Genomic DNA, 14,698 nt, shown 5'->3' with positions numbered 1-14,698 from the left:
TTTTATTGTGAGTCAGAGCCCATTATTCTGACCAGCTGCTAGAGAGTCATGGCTGAACTGTTGTTTCTCCTGTTAAGCAGTCAGCATAAACTCTCCTCGTTACAGTCTCTGATATCACCCCCACGGCAAGCGGACACAGAAGACCAATTGCCGAACTGCTTATGAAAATTATAGTTTGATTGTCCATACAACTGAAGGTTTGATTCTGACTCCTGCTCTGCTCTGCCTTTGTTGATAAAGAAGCAATTCTTTCACAGGACAAATAAGCACAGTACACCATTGTAATCAAAGAAACAGGCACTATTTATATATTGGAAAGACTGGTTCACAATAGTACTAAACAGTCTAAGGGTCCAGAAGCCGCTGTTTTAGTCGATGCAGGGGAAAAATGAGGAACAGAACATTAGACAGAGCTGGAGAGCACAAATGGCATCACTCTTCTGTTAGTTTAACAAGCATGACTGGTAAGTTGGAACCATGTATTTAATGTTTATGTAAGCATCTTCACCACCGTAGCGCTCAAAGGCTTCCAGTGTCTCTTGAATCAAATCTCCAATATTTTCACGCTTCTGCTGGCTGTAGTCAATGCCATCTCCTGAATTAACTGATTGATTAAAAAAAAGAAGAAGAAATTAGGCTAGAAGGACTAGTGGAAATATCTCAGTATAGTCTTTGCTCTAACAAACCACTGAAGGAAATGTACGCTAATGGTAAGTTCATGTTCAACTGGAAATATAGGAAGTGCCCTAGAACAAACAAACAAACAATCTGTGGTCCCTCTACCCACCAGCTTCTATCAGAAAACCTCCATGAAGACTACATAGCTTCCAGTGCTCCTTATCAACCATGCACACCAGCAGGAGACCATTTTCTGCTGAAGTATCTTGTCTGCATACAGCAGTGCAGATGCACTGAAATAGCGCATGTGCCATTGGAAATCAGGCCCATCTGAAATGTGCCCTAAGGCTGCAGATTTTTGCTGCAGTAACATTACAGACAGAATCATAAATCCTACGGATCAATTTACAGAAAGAGCCTGAGCCAATCCTTATATATAAGTTCAGGCCCAGTGGAGAGAGAGAGAGAGTGTGTCCATGCCTTGGCTATGCGTTATGATAAGGGTAGCCAATGTGGTGCCCTCTAGATGTTGTTGGACTCCAACCCACATCAGCTTGGCCAATGTTCAAGGATTATTTATTTATTTATTATTAAAAGTGTCTCCCTCTCTCTTTCAACAAGGTAATCGCAAAAGGCAGGTGCCTGGTTTTAATATTGAGTTTGGTCACTCAGTAGGCTTCATACTGCCGTATTAACAAAGAGGCTTTTCTTAGGACCACCTATTTCCTGCCAGCCTGAGAGGACGAAGCCCTGATCGTACCCAATTCTGGATAGCTCACCAGACACTCTTCACCTCAGTCTCTGAAGCTGCGTTCAAAATTGCATTTTCTGAGAGAAGGCCAAAGAGGAGGGCTGAATACGTTACTGATGGACTGGTCTCTGCAAAACACCTGACCTATTTGCTTATTGAGACCGAGTTCAGCATAGTCCAACTGGAAAAAAAGGGGACTGTGGTTTGTTGCAAAACAGTCATTTTGAAGAACACCACACAATATAATCAAATTTTGGGTTCTGAATTTTTTTTTAAATGAAGTCAGTGTCAGGGCAAATTATCTGAGTCCTTGTATGGAATGACAATGTTTCCCGTTTACTCTCCAGTAAGACAGCTTGGGAAGTAACTGGTAACACATATCTGTGTTATGTGTTACCATACTCTTGGTGAAACATTATCTTGACCCATTCCAGTCTGGGTTCAGGCCTGGTTATGGGACTGAATTGACCTTGGTCGCCCTATGGATGACCATTATTGGGAGAAGGATGGGGGAGTGCGACCCTGTTACTCTTACTTGATCTCTCAGCAGCTTTTGATACTATTGGCCATGGTATCCTTCTGGACCAACTTGGTGAGATGGGTATCGGAAGCACTGTTTACAGGGTCGTTTTCAGAGAATAACATTGGGTGGTTGTCTTTCAGCCCACTGGCAGTTGTGCTGTGAGGTGCCTCAGGGTACCATCTTGTCCCCCATGCTGTTTAACATTCATATGAAGCCCTTGGGAGCAGTCACCAGGAGATTTGGGGCTAGGTGTCAGCAGTATGCTGATGATACCCAGCTCTATTTCTCTGTAACATCTGAATCAGGAGAGGCCGTGCAAGTCCGGTGCCTGGACTCAGTGATGGCCTGGATGGGGGCCAATAAACTGACTCTGAATTCTAGCAACATAGAGACACTGTGGGTTGGTGGTTCCCGAGTTCAGATAATTGGTCAGTTGCCTGCTTTGGATGGGGTCATACTCCTTCTGAAAGAGCAGGTCTGTAGTCTGGGGGTGCTCCTGGATCCATCTTTGTCACTAGAGGCACAGGTGACCTCAGTTGCTAGGAGTGACTTTTATCAGCTTTGGCTGGTAAGACAGATGCAGCCGTTTCTGGACCAGGATAGGCTGATCACTATCATCCATGCACTGGTAACCTCCAGGCTGGATTACTGTAATGTGCTCTATGTGGGGTTACCCTTGAGGTTGGTTTGGAAGCTGCAGCTGATGCAAAAGGTGGCAGCGAGACTGCTCACTGGGGCAGGGTATTGCCATCATGTCACCCTGCTGGTGAGAGAATTGCACTGGCTACCTATTAGCTACCGGGCTAAGTTCAAGGTTCTAGTTTTGGTGTACAAAGCCCTATACCGTTTGGGACCAGGATACCTGAAAGACGGTCTTACCCCATATTTACCCAGTAAATCACTGAGCTCTGCAGGTGAGGGCCTCCTGTGGATGCCATCTTATCAGGAGGTCCGTTCTGCACAACATAGGAAACGGACCTTTAGTATAGTGGCACCTACCCTTTGGAATTCCCTCCCCTTAACTATTAAGACAGGTGCTATCTCTGTTATGTTTTTGGCGCCTACTGAAGACCTTCCTCTTTCAACAAGCCTTTAAAGTTGAAACCTTATCCCAGTCTGTGTCTGTGCTGGAATTGCTTTTTAATGTTTTTAAACTTTTTAATATATATTGTTGCATGCCTCCCCCAATCTCCAAGTGGTGAAATTTCTGGGGTCCCTGCGCTCATCCAGGATTTGGTTTCCTTTGGGAAGAAGGTCAGCGGAGACTGGTGTCTTTATGAAATATGGTTTGTTTATTTACACACATTCCAACCTCATCTTTAGAATGGAGGGGTTCAATACATCAGCAGTCCAATATCCAGCTTTTCCATCTGGGTTGCAGGAGGCACCCCAAAAGCCATGGTGCAGAGAGCGAGTTTCTCTGCCTGCCTTCCAGTTCCCGGCAATTCTCTAGACCAGGGGTTCCCCAATCGTGGGCCATGGCCCACTGGTGGGCCACAGCATGTTTTCCAGGTGGGCCACAGAGACTGCCCAATTCTTGTCTTTTTTTCTTGACAGGCATATGGCCACACCATTTTCGAGTTGTACCTGACAAAGTTGGCAGAACACGGTATGACTCATGCAACTTGCATGAGTCATACTGTGTTCTGCATAGTGTTTGGTTTCTGGCAGTTGCTGACAACTTATTCACTTGTGTTTTGTGGCGCACTTAAGTCAGACGTGCATGTCACTCTCTCATGTTTATCACCTTCCAAGACACTAGGTAAGTTATCTTGTTCATATATTTCATGGTAACAACTTCTATAGTGAAGAACATATATATGTTATAATACCCATATATATGGTATAATATGGTGAAAAGATACATAAACGGGGTCGTCCCTCAAGTAGCATTGATTCATTGCTCAGCTATGATCCCCACTAGGCCATGACATGTCAGGCCAAAAGCCAGTTGGGCCACATAGCAAAAAAAGTTGGGAAACACTGCTCTAGACACACTAAAACTACAAAACTCTCCTGGGCTCCGGGGGGGGGGGAGGCACTCCTGATTCAATGACAAAAGGATCTCCCTGGCCCATTCACCATTGCTAGGCAACTGACCGGCCCATTAACAAAAGACTCATTTGACCAGCAGATAATTCCTCATTCCAAGGCACAGGATTCCAAAACAGAGGCTGGAAAGGGGACCCACAGGAATCATCCACCCCCACCCCCATGCCCATAACAATATATATGTTTTTAAATCTTTTTCAAAAAGATGTTTTAAAAGCTTTTTTTAAAGTGTTTTTAAATATGTTTTGTTTTAATATATTTTAAAGTTTGTTTATGATGTTCTAGAGTGTTTTTAGTGCTTTTGTTTGCCGCCCTGGGCTCCTATTGGGAGGAAGAGCGGGATATAAATAAAATAAATAAATAAATAATCTGTAGTGAGATAGTATGTCCGTTCTTGTAAGAAACACAGCCTAGATGCCCATGCAAATATGGAACAAATGTAGGACACATAATCATTCTCCCAGGACTTGAATGAGACTTGCACTCTGATTTTAAACATTTATTTAGAATTAGGTCCTACTGACTTCAGTGGAATTGCTTCCAAATTAATTTCCAAACTCTTATTTCAGCGTAATCTAAATGGAGGCCAATGGGACTATTCTGGAGTAACTGGTTCATGGTTTATGGCCATATAAGGGAACATCCTACAACCCCTTTCAGCAAGAACATGTTCAGAATCATACCAAAAATAATTTGGCAGTAAGTATTGTATGATTTAGAGGTCTGGCAATAAGAGGATGGTTTTCAGTCCCCTATATCTCTGGCTCTAACCCAACATGAATATATAGTGACTGGAAACGGTGATTGCCTGAAGGTTATTTGGTGGCTCATGTGACACTCGTTGAGCTCACTTTTGTTAAAAGCTGACAGGTGTCAACACCATAAAACTCAACAGCCCTCCTAACACCATTTGTCCATTCCGTTGACAGTGTCAGAGAAGCCAACAGAATTATGTAGGAAGCCAAATAATCTTCTCCTCTGCTTGACATTGTCTTAGGAGCCAAGGAGCCATGAGGATGTAAGGATAGTTTTCTTTCAGTTGTGTATCTTGAAATATTAGCCTGGTAGAACTGATCAATGAGGCCTCACACTGGGGCCTGTTCAGATGCTATTTTCCCCAGGATTCTATCTAGGTCAGGAGTAGTAATCAGGTGACTGCACTGCCTTACTGTACTCAGAAATGAACCAGGAGACCCCTTGCTTAACTGAGCAAAGGACCTCCTTTGTTTATTTTACTTTCTGCCTTTGATGAAGGATGTACAGAAAGGGAATACATGAGCCTAATGCCTTCACTCACTCATCCCAAGGAGAATTCCAGGTCCAGGAGCAAAGCAGCATTTTAACAGGCCTTTGGTCCAGCAACAACTGATGAGTATGTTCATTTTGAAGTGGGGCCCAAGTTACATGCTCAAAATGAAACATGCTTCTCTGCATTGAACTGAACATGTTAGTTGACACATAGTGTGGGATGTTGCTATATTATACAGCTACGAGAGTGGCTGTATACTATAGCCCGCATGGGTTTTCGCACTCTGCAATGTTAAATTGAATATACCCCCTATGCAATTCTGCTGTTTCCCATAAGCTCATTTTAAAACAATGATGTTCTTAAACTGCAAGGGTTTTTTGCCTATTAGTGCCTATCACGTATCCCAAACATGATGCCAGCAACCTCTGATTTCTCTGCATGTCATTGTTTTTCAGCACTCCAATCCCATGGAAGCGATTCTGACAGTACAATAAATCTCATGAAGAACAGATCATGTGGATTTATCCATTCCAGCATCCATGGAATAGGCTCTTATACATTTCATGAGTGAACATAAGTACTTGAATATTTGCACATTAAGAAAACACAACACACAATGTTATGTCAAAACCGGGTCAGTGAGCATAGGAAAAGGGATTGAATGAGAGCACGACTTCAGGCATTCCATTTAAAAGGTGTAAACATAACACATAGATGATATGCAACTCCAAGCCATTGGTCCAATGTGACAGCATAACCAAAAGTTATTTGAAAGACCATTAGCATTGTTATGGACTTCCTTTCAAAAGTAATTTATCCTGACATCTAATTTTTATGATTTTTCAGCTCATTCATTTGTTTTACCTATGCCAGTGCAAGTTATGAGTTGTGTCATCATACCTAAATGGGATCCTGTCCTACCTACCCGAAAACCCCATACTCTAGGTGCAAGGTGGTACTCCTGTTCATTGCTCTCTGAAATGTAAAGAAGTGGGCCCTTCCCTATACTCCACTCCCATCTGAGCCATGGAAGCAGTGCATGGGCAGAACTGGAAGTCAATGGCTGTGCTGGTTGGACTGAATTCCAGTGCCAATAGACCACCGGAGTCCCTGAGCATTGCCAATGCATCTATTCAAATCAATATCATAAAGTGCTTGTAATCTCTCTCTCTTTCTCTCTCTCTCTCACACACATACACCAGGAGTAAGGAATCTCAGGCCTGGGAACCAAACGCAGCTCTCCAGACTCCTATCTCCAGTCCTTGGGACTCTCCTAGGCCATGCTCCCTCCCCAGGCCACACCCGCTCTCCCCAAACTACCCCCTTCATCAGTCCTGCTCCACACCTCCAAGTGCTTTCCCCTATCTTTTAGTTGCTATGACAATGTTTCTTGCTTGCCTGAATGGTGGATGGAGACATATGTATGTGGGATGTGTGTAGAAACCTCCAACTTTTGCCTGGCTAGAATGTAGCCTACTGTTACACACATTGCTCCACCCACTTTTGCCTCTGGACCCGCCCACACGAGGTGATCCATGCGGGAATATGGCCCTCACACTGAAACATGTTCCCCACCCCTGAAGTAAAAAAGTTCTTAGCAAAGACAGGTAAGAAACTGTTTAGTATGAAGGACGTATTTTAAAAATTACTTGGATTCCTGCATTGAGCAGGGGGTTGGATTTGATGGCCTTATATGCCCCTTCCAACTCTTCTATTCTATGATTCTATATTCCCAAGAAGAAACCTTTCATGATTAAATAAAAAACATTGGTAGAAAAACAATATTGCTCTATCATAAACATTGCTGTCATTGTATACCTAAGTGCTATGTCTTTGCAGCTTCCTCTATTTTAAGCTCTAAAGAGCATTCTCTAAACAGGGATATTTGTCACTCCTCCTGGGAGTGGATATCTGGCACCTATGATCTGTTACATCAGCTATAGCAAGGAAAATTTCTGCACTTAGTTCTTGAAAGGTAAGCAGAAGACCTGCATACCTATCTGCCTGCTCCACACTATTTGTTTTTTAAACTAATAGAACTCAAACTTACAGGTGAGGCACTAGATCTCTGTACTGCAGGGGCTGCAGAGAAAAGAATGACAGATAGTGCCACATTCTGATAGTTCCACATCCACATCAGGCCTTAATCAAGTGACACTAGAGGACCAATCCAGTGCTACTGGCTAACTGTGCCTTCCTCTCACCCAAGGTTCTCATCTGCCCTTAGGCCTGAGTACCTTGGTGACCCTTAAAATATATTTCAGTCTTAAAAAGGATTTTGTTTCCCCTTTCAAAATGTTAGCTGCTCTAAAATAATAAAGATACAAAGCTAGAGATCTGGATTAGCTCTGGGGAAGACAAACATCCTTTGCAATTGTGCTGATGGTGAGACATGTGGCGATAGCTTGATCCAGTGCAGAAAAAAACAGTAAGGATGCCAGACTAGCAAAATAATTCTACAAGATGTGACGGCTCAGAGGACTGAGTAAAAAGTATTCTGAAAGAGTCAGGCATAAGAGAATGAGCTATAAAGGATGGCACCAAGTGATGCACAAACTATCATTACTGACAATGTATGCCATGTGCAGAGCTCATATCCTCAAGACAGCCATTGTTCCTTCTAATTTCATGACACAGTTTATAAGCGACACGACCAAAAGGCTATTTCAGCAGAGAAGACACCCACTAAGCACCACAATAGCTGCCCTGCACAGCTACAAGAATTAGCAAATCTTTCAGGCAAAGCTGGGAATGATTACCCATCAGGACAACATCCACCCCTGCATTTGCCGCATTAGACAGATGAGTCATACTGATTTCCTCAGCACACCTAAGGCTAAATATCTAGTCATAATAATAATTAGAATGAGTACATGGAAGGGGGGGAAAACCCTTTCCACAGCAGTCTCAGTCTGCCCTTCTCTAGAGTAAGGTGATTTCCATGTTATTTATTGTATAGTGAACATGTGGGTAACTACAAAAAAGCTGTATGTACAATGCCAGAACCTGGATTGGATTCAAGCTGTTTATTGAAGCTTCCCTTAGTGGCAGAGAATTAATCAACATGAAGGAAATTTCAGAGAGCACATCTGTCATGCCACACTCCCCAAGTGAAATGTCTAGCAGACACAGCATGAAGCAAAGGGCTCTTGTCCTAGGAAGCAGCAGTGTTATTATTACTGTGCATAGGAAAAGATTTTGCTCAATGCTGGGCGGAATTGCTGATCTAGAGAACTGGAATTAGAAATGGTAGGAGCTAGAATGACAAGCAATTCCTAGATTAGGGCATTAGCCTTCTGTCTGTTATTGTCTGTCTAAAAGGTGCTTATTATATTTAAAGGTGAGTTTGCATTTTCAAAGCTCTTAACAGCTGTCTCAGACGATATCAGAGGTGAGATTATTCTTCAGTTGGGACAATGGAGAGCCAGTATGAGGTAGTGGCTAGAGATTTGGATATAGGTCAGGAGACCCACTCAGCTATGTAGTTCACTGGACTATCTTTTAATACGTTTATTTTAGGCATTTTCTATCCCACCTTTTGGCCACAAAAGTGATCTTAGGCCAGTCACTGTATCTCAGCCTATCATACGTCACAGGGTTCTCATGAGAATATAACGGGATAGACCCCATGTGTGACCCCCAAAATCCTTTGAGGAAAGGCAAGACAGTGTGATTAGAAATAAGAAAGATTCAGGACAGACATAGTGTGTAGGGAAACTGGAATTTGCTCCTTCAAGAGGTAGTGATAGCCACCAACGGATGGCTTTAAAGGAGGATTAAACAGATTCATGGAGAATAAGGCTATCAGTGACTACTAGCCACAATGGCTATATTCTGCCTCCATAGTTGGAGGCAGTATGCTTCCAAATACCAGTTGCTGGGGAGACTGTTGTTGCATTGGCATCTGATTGGCAACTGTGAGAACAGGATGCTGGACTATATGGACCGTTGGTCTGATCCAGCAGGCTCTTCTATGTACACCAGTTTAAATTTTTGATATTGTCTGATGTAGGAGGAAGATAATTACCTGACACGGTGATGAAGGAGGATTTGAATTTGCTTCTAAAATTTCAGATTGTTGTCCAAACATTCTAAGAATGAATGATATTATTTTAAAGAGGTCATAAATAACAGTGAAAGTTTACTTTGCTTGATTTCTGTAATACAGACCACTCATTATTGCAGATCACCAGAAATGGAGGGTATCTGAAGGTTTAGGAGGTAGGATAAAGGCTCCATCCATCAGTTCCATCAGTATCCAACCCCCATCCAATACACATACGCAACAACTTGAGACCTATACACATCATTGGGTCATCAACCCTTCTTTTTTATGGCCCTCATGCAAATCCTAACCTTCTCTTGCTGCCACAGACCCCTCTGGGTGACTAGAAGAAGCACTGAACAGCTTCCAAGAATGTGTGTCTTTCTTTTGCTGTCCCCAATAAGAGGTTGGGGGAGGAATAGGAGAATTTACTTCATAGAGCCCCTGGGTGACATGTTCCTCCATCTCAGGGGTGTTCTTATCTCAAGATGAATGGTCACTCCTTCCTGGGCAGACACGTCTGACCCTAGTGCTTCTGTGGACCATGCATTGAACATATCTCCCTGATCCTTGTTCAGACCATGATGGAAGAGATGAGTTCTTGGCACTTGACTAAGACAGAGGAACAAATTTATAGGAGTAAATGATATCTATTCATATCTGTTGAAGTTCTTTAGAACTATAGAGGATACTATAGACATTCTTATTGCTTATTAGCTTCTACTTCTACGAGGCAGTCATCTCTCTTCAATATATTTAATCTTTTGGATGTGTTCAGAGACCTCTTTTCAAATCAATGATGTACACTTGCCCTTGAAAATGACCTTCCCCAAGGCCTCATGCTTCATGGAAGACATAGATTGAAACTGGAATGGTTGTATAGCCAGAAAGGTAGAAAAGTCACTTCCCAATATTTTAATAGTTCAAGTCTGCCCAGGGTCTTTTTGAAAAGAAGGAGATTCAAAGAGACTACTGACAATCCTTTGAAGCAGGTGCTAGAGTTCCAGCTTAAATCTTTTGTAATAACAATACAAGCCCAAACGATACAAACCCATTCAACTGTTTCAGTGGAGAATGCACAAAAATGTGTTCTGTAGTGGTCTTGCTCCTCAGAGTTTGAAGCATTATGATCATCATCCTTGTACAATTCCATTCAAGACACAAAGATGCACACAAAGTGCAGAGAAAGGTCCATTTTCCAATTTCATGCATAAAATCTGTTTAACACTCATCTGAACAAATCAAGTCCATCAGTACAATAGAACAGGTTCAGAGGAGGGCAACAAGGTTGATCAGAGGACTGGAAACAAAGCCCTATGTGGAGAGACTGAAAGAACTGGGCATGTTTAGCTTTGATAAAACTGAGGGGAGATATGATAGCACTCTTCAAGTACATGAAAGGTTGTCACACAGAGGAGGGCCGGGATCTCTTCTCAAACATCCCAGAGTGCAGGACACAGAATAATGGGAAGCCAGATTTTGACTGAACATCAGAAAAAACCTCCTAACTGTTAGAGCAGTACAACAATGGAACCAATGACCTAGGGAGGTGGTGGGCTCTCCAACCCTGGAGGCATTCAAGAGGCAGCTGGATAGCCACCTGTCGGGTATGCTTCAAGTTGGATTCCTGTACTGAGCAGCGGGTTGGACTCAAGGGCCTTTTCGGTGGCTGCCCCTAGGTTCTGGAACTCCCTCCCTAGGGAGGCAAGAATGGCCTCTTCTGTGCAGTGCTTCCGCCAACAGCTAAAGACTTTTTTCTTCTGGCAGGCCTTTGGAACTGAAAGCTTTAAGGGTAGTGATTGAAGAGGGTGCTGTATATTATTGTTTTAACTGTATGCTCCAAAATTGGGTTGCAGTATTTTAATTGTATATCTATTTGGTTTTAACATCATAATAGTTTAATCCTGTTTTAATGCTGATTTTATATTTTATATGTTTTATATGTTTATATGTTCTTAATGATGTGTACTTATTTTTATCTGGAAGCTGCCTTGAGTTCCAGTTTGGAAAAAGGGCGGGGTATTAATAATAATAATAATGGCCTTATAAACCTCTTCCATTTTTACTAGTCTATGATTCTATGTTGTGCAAACATTGTGCTATCATCAGATGCCTCACAGCATATACTGGCAAGATCCTCACTCCTCACCTATATGCTGGCCATTGGGAAGGGTCAACAACTCTGGGGTACTGTTGTCATCTGTGGATTGGATGCTATGATAAGGGGCTCTTAACTTAAGAATGTTTACAGAAACAAAGTTCCCTTCCTCCACCTGCACTTCCCCAAAAGGCTCTCCAGAAGGCCATAGGGGCCCTCCTGAGATAGGGCACCCAGGTTGATGGGAGAAGGAGGAGATGGGGAACTTTTCCTTCATTAACATCTTTAAACTAACTCATCTTAGGATCAAAGCCTTATTTTGGGCAACTCTTTCTGCCCCAGCAGCCCTCCCATGCCCCATTGTTCAGGAGGGCTCCCCACCCTGAAAAGAGGTTTGCTGTAGACACAGGTAGCTACAGGAAAGAGGGGTCTGAAAATTTACCTTGCTTATTTTGGGGTCCAAGTTTACGTAGTCAGCAATGGATGTGCTTGCTGTTGCCACTCCCACTGACCTAGTGGAATGTGGTATATTGGTGCTACATCCTGATAAAGATGATAGACTTGTGTCTCCAGCCTCCCAAGGTAACCCTCCTAGAATATGTACTTGTTCCTTTCAGCTGGTATGTATGTTTTAGTTTGTGTATCTATGCTATTCAGAGTTCCCTTATTCCATTTGCTGTTCCTGTGGCAGGCATCCTTGCTTTTGCACAGATGAACCCTGCCACAATCATGATATGTGTTTGGAGGTTCTCCAGTCATGATGGGTATAGACACAGCAGCTTGTGCAGTCTGTTCCTTGTGATTTCAAGCTCCATAGCTCCTTCCTCAAGGTTTCCCTTCCCCCTGAGGGTGATATTATGATGAGTAAGATTTCAAAGTTTTAACTTTAATCTGAATGGGTTTGCAATAATTTATTTTCAGATTAACAACCAATGTCTTTGTGGATGTGTAGGAGGTCTTGTGCAGGCTTCTATAGATTTCAAGGCTCCCCTCCTATTACATGCTGTGTAAATATATTCAATTAACAAGGAAACCTTTGGTTTAATATGTTATGTTTAGGGCTTCCCATGTTCACCCAAGCTAAATTATTCTCTCCAAGCTCTATAGCCCCTTCCTCAAGGTTCTTTTTTTCTTTCCCAAAGGTGATATTATAACGGAGATCAATATTTCATTCACTAAGCAAGAGGCTGGGCTAGATCACCTTCAAGGACCCTTCCAACATCATTCTATGCAGATGGTTTGGGTTGCCAGCTGGTACTTGTTACATGGAATTGTAGTTTCAGTTGCATAGACTTCATTCCAGTGAACAGACAATTTGGGACTTAAGCTCACCACCCTGCTACTGACAGCCATTCAAGTTCCAAGGTAATGGTGAAGCTGGAACTAGCAACAGGATAGGATACTGTACCATATCAATACTGGTAAATTATGCATCTGTTAAGGACATACTCTCCTACTGAAGGTAATGAAGTGATGTTATTATATTCAGATTCATTATATTCAGATTTAAAAGAATGCAGAGGCGAAATCTGACAGCTATTTTTTGAGCCTCATATTTTCCTACTTTTTCACAAATAACAAAAGAACATAAGAAGAGCCTGCTGGATCAGGACAATTGCCTATCTAGTCCTGCATCGGTGGCCAACCAGATGCCCATGGGAAGCCCACAAGCAGGACCTAAGTGCAACAGCACTCTCCCCACTTGTGATTCCCAGCAACGGGCATACTGCCACTGACAGTGGAAGTAGGACATAAGCAGAGTGGCTAATAGCCATTGATAGCTTTGTCCCTCCATGAATTTGTCTAAACCTCTTTTAAAGCCATTCAAGTTGGTGGCCATCACTATTTCTTGTGGGAGTGGATTTCATACTTTTTAACTATGTGATGAAGTGCTTTCTTTCTGTCTTAAATCTTCCAAAATTCAGCTTCATTGGATGCCGCTGAGTCCTAGTGTTATGAGAAACGGAGAAAAAAATTTCTCTGTCTGCTTTCTCCATACCATGCATAATTTTATGTACTTCTGTCATCTCCACTCTTACTCTCCTTTCCTCTACACTAAAAAGCCCCAAATGTTGCAACCTTTCCTCATTGGGGAGTTGCTCCATCTCCCTGATCATTTTGGTTGTCCTCATATTTTGCTTCCCCCCCCCTCCGAAATAGCATCTTTTATTTTTGAGGCAAGCAGGCATGAGCAAGCTTACCAATCCCTGGTAATTTTATGCATCTCTAGAATATCCCCCCCATATGGGTGTTCCCCCCACAAACCAAAAAGGCCAAGTGTCATTCCACAGCTTGCCCCAACCCATTTTATTTGCTCTTTTTCTGTATCTTTCCCAGCTTCATAGTATCTTCTTTGAGAAGGAGCAGCCAGAATTCTACATAGTATCCTAAATCTGGCTCACCATAAAAGTATATGTCATGATGGGGCTTACATGTTATTTTTCAACCCTAATAATTGCTAACACTGAACTTGCCTTTTTCAGTGCTGCAGCACACTGAGCTGTCATTTACAGTGAGCTTTCCACCACAACCCCAAGATCTATTTGCTGATTCAAATACCATCAGTCTTATAGGGCCATCATCGTGCCTCTATGTTAAAGGTAAGTTGACTGAATCACATTCCACCATTAGAGTAAGAAACCAGGGGAGAAGGCTATCCGGCTTAGGAAATGATTCAACCATCTGATTTGAAACTTGGCAGTGTAGAAGAGGTAAGGTTAAGGACAGTCCATGCCAAATTTGGGGTAGAAAAGTTAACAAATAGCCTACTCTGATTGAATATTTATTTAGTGAAACACTCTGGCATGCTGACAGGTTCTGTACATTCCATAGATTTTGCTGGGGTGCTTTTTCCAGGTTGTAGCTTCAGGTTCAATCCCTGCCATTTCCAATTAAAAGGACCAGGGAGCAGGTGACGGAAAGAACTCTGTAAGTGAGACCTGGAGACCCTCTATCAGGCAGATTAGACAGTACTGAGCTAGAGGCAGCTTCATGTGCATTTATTCATTTTGGCAAAGGTTTCCAAATTCTTTTCTTTTTCTGTTGTCACTCCTTTCCAGAAGTGTAGATTCCATACATGTTCACACTCCCCAGTCTATGGATGGAGGCTGCATGGACAGAAATGTTCCACTGTCCTTGAGATGATAAATACATGACATATTGGGCATTCAGTACTGACCTTTACACTCTGTATCACTGATCCTCTGACCAATTTAAATTGACCAGCATGAAGAATGGGCCAGCTTAAACAATGCTGGTCATATCCTAAATCCCATCTTTCCTAGCTTCTGCAAAGGAAAACAAGATAGATAAGGGAAGAATTCCCTTCTGACATGTCTAGTTTTTTTATTTGTGTTGTTGGC

The 14,698-nt window shown here is 42.5% G+C and overlaps 1 protein-coding gene across 7 annotated transcripts in view; it reads right to left on the bottom strand.

Annotated features, from left to right (window-relative positions):
• Positions 1-279: 279 nt before the first annotated feature.
• Positions 280-14,698, bottom strand: part of PACRG (parkin coregulated) — a 444,517-nt gene continuing 430,098 nt past the window's right edge. For 2 of the 7 annotated variants that reach the window (XM_061624338.1, XM_061624339.1), the window contains one exon: positions 280-604. In XM_061624338.1, the coding sequence (XP_061480322.1) occupies positions 444-604 (161 nt within the window). In that variant the 3' untranslated portion in view covers positions 280-443. The remainder of the gene's footprint in view (positions 605-14,698) is intronic. The other 5 variants (XR_009762317.1, XR_009762312.1, XR_009762314.1 and 2 more) reach the window with 3 other exon arrangements.

This window comes from Rhineura floridana, chromosome 4 (genome assembly GCF_030035675.1).
Source record: "Rhineura floridana isolate rRhiFlo1 chromosome 4, rRhiFlo1.hap2, whole genome shotgun sequence".
NCBI lineage: Eukaryota > Metazoa > Chordata > Lepidosauria > Squamata > Rhineuridae > Rhineura > Rhineura floridana.
This window is presented reverse-complemented; position numbering and strand designations above follow the sequence as displayed.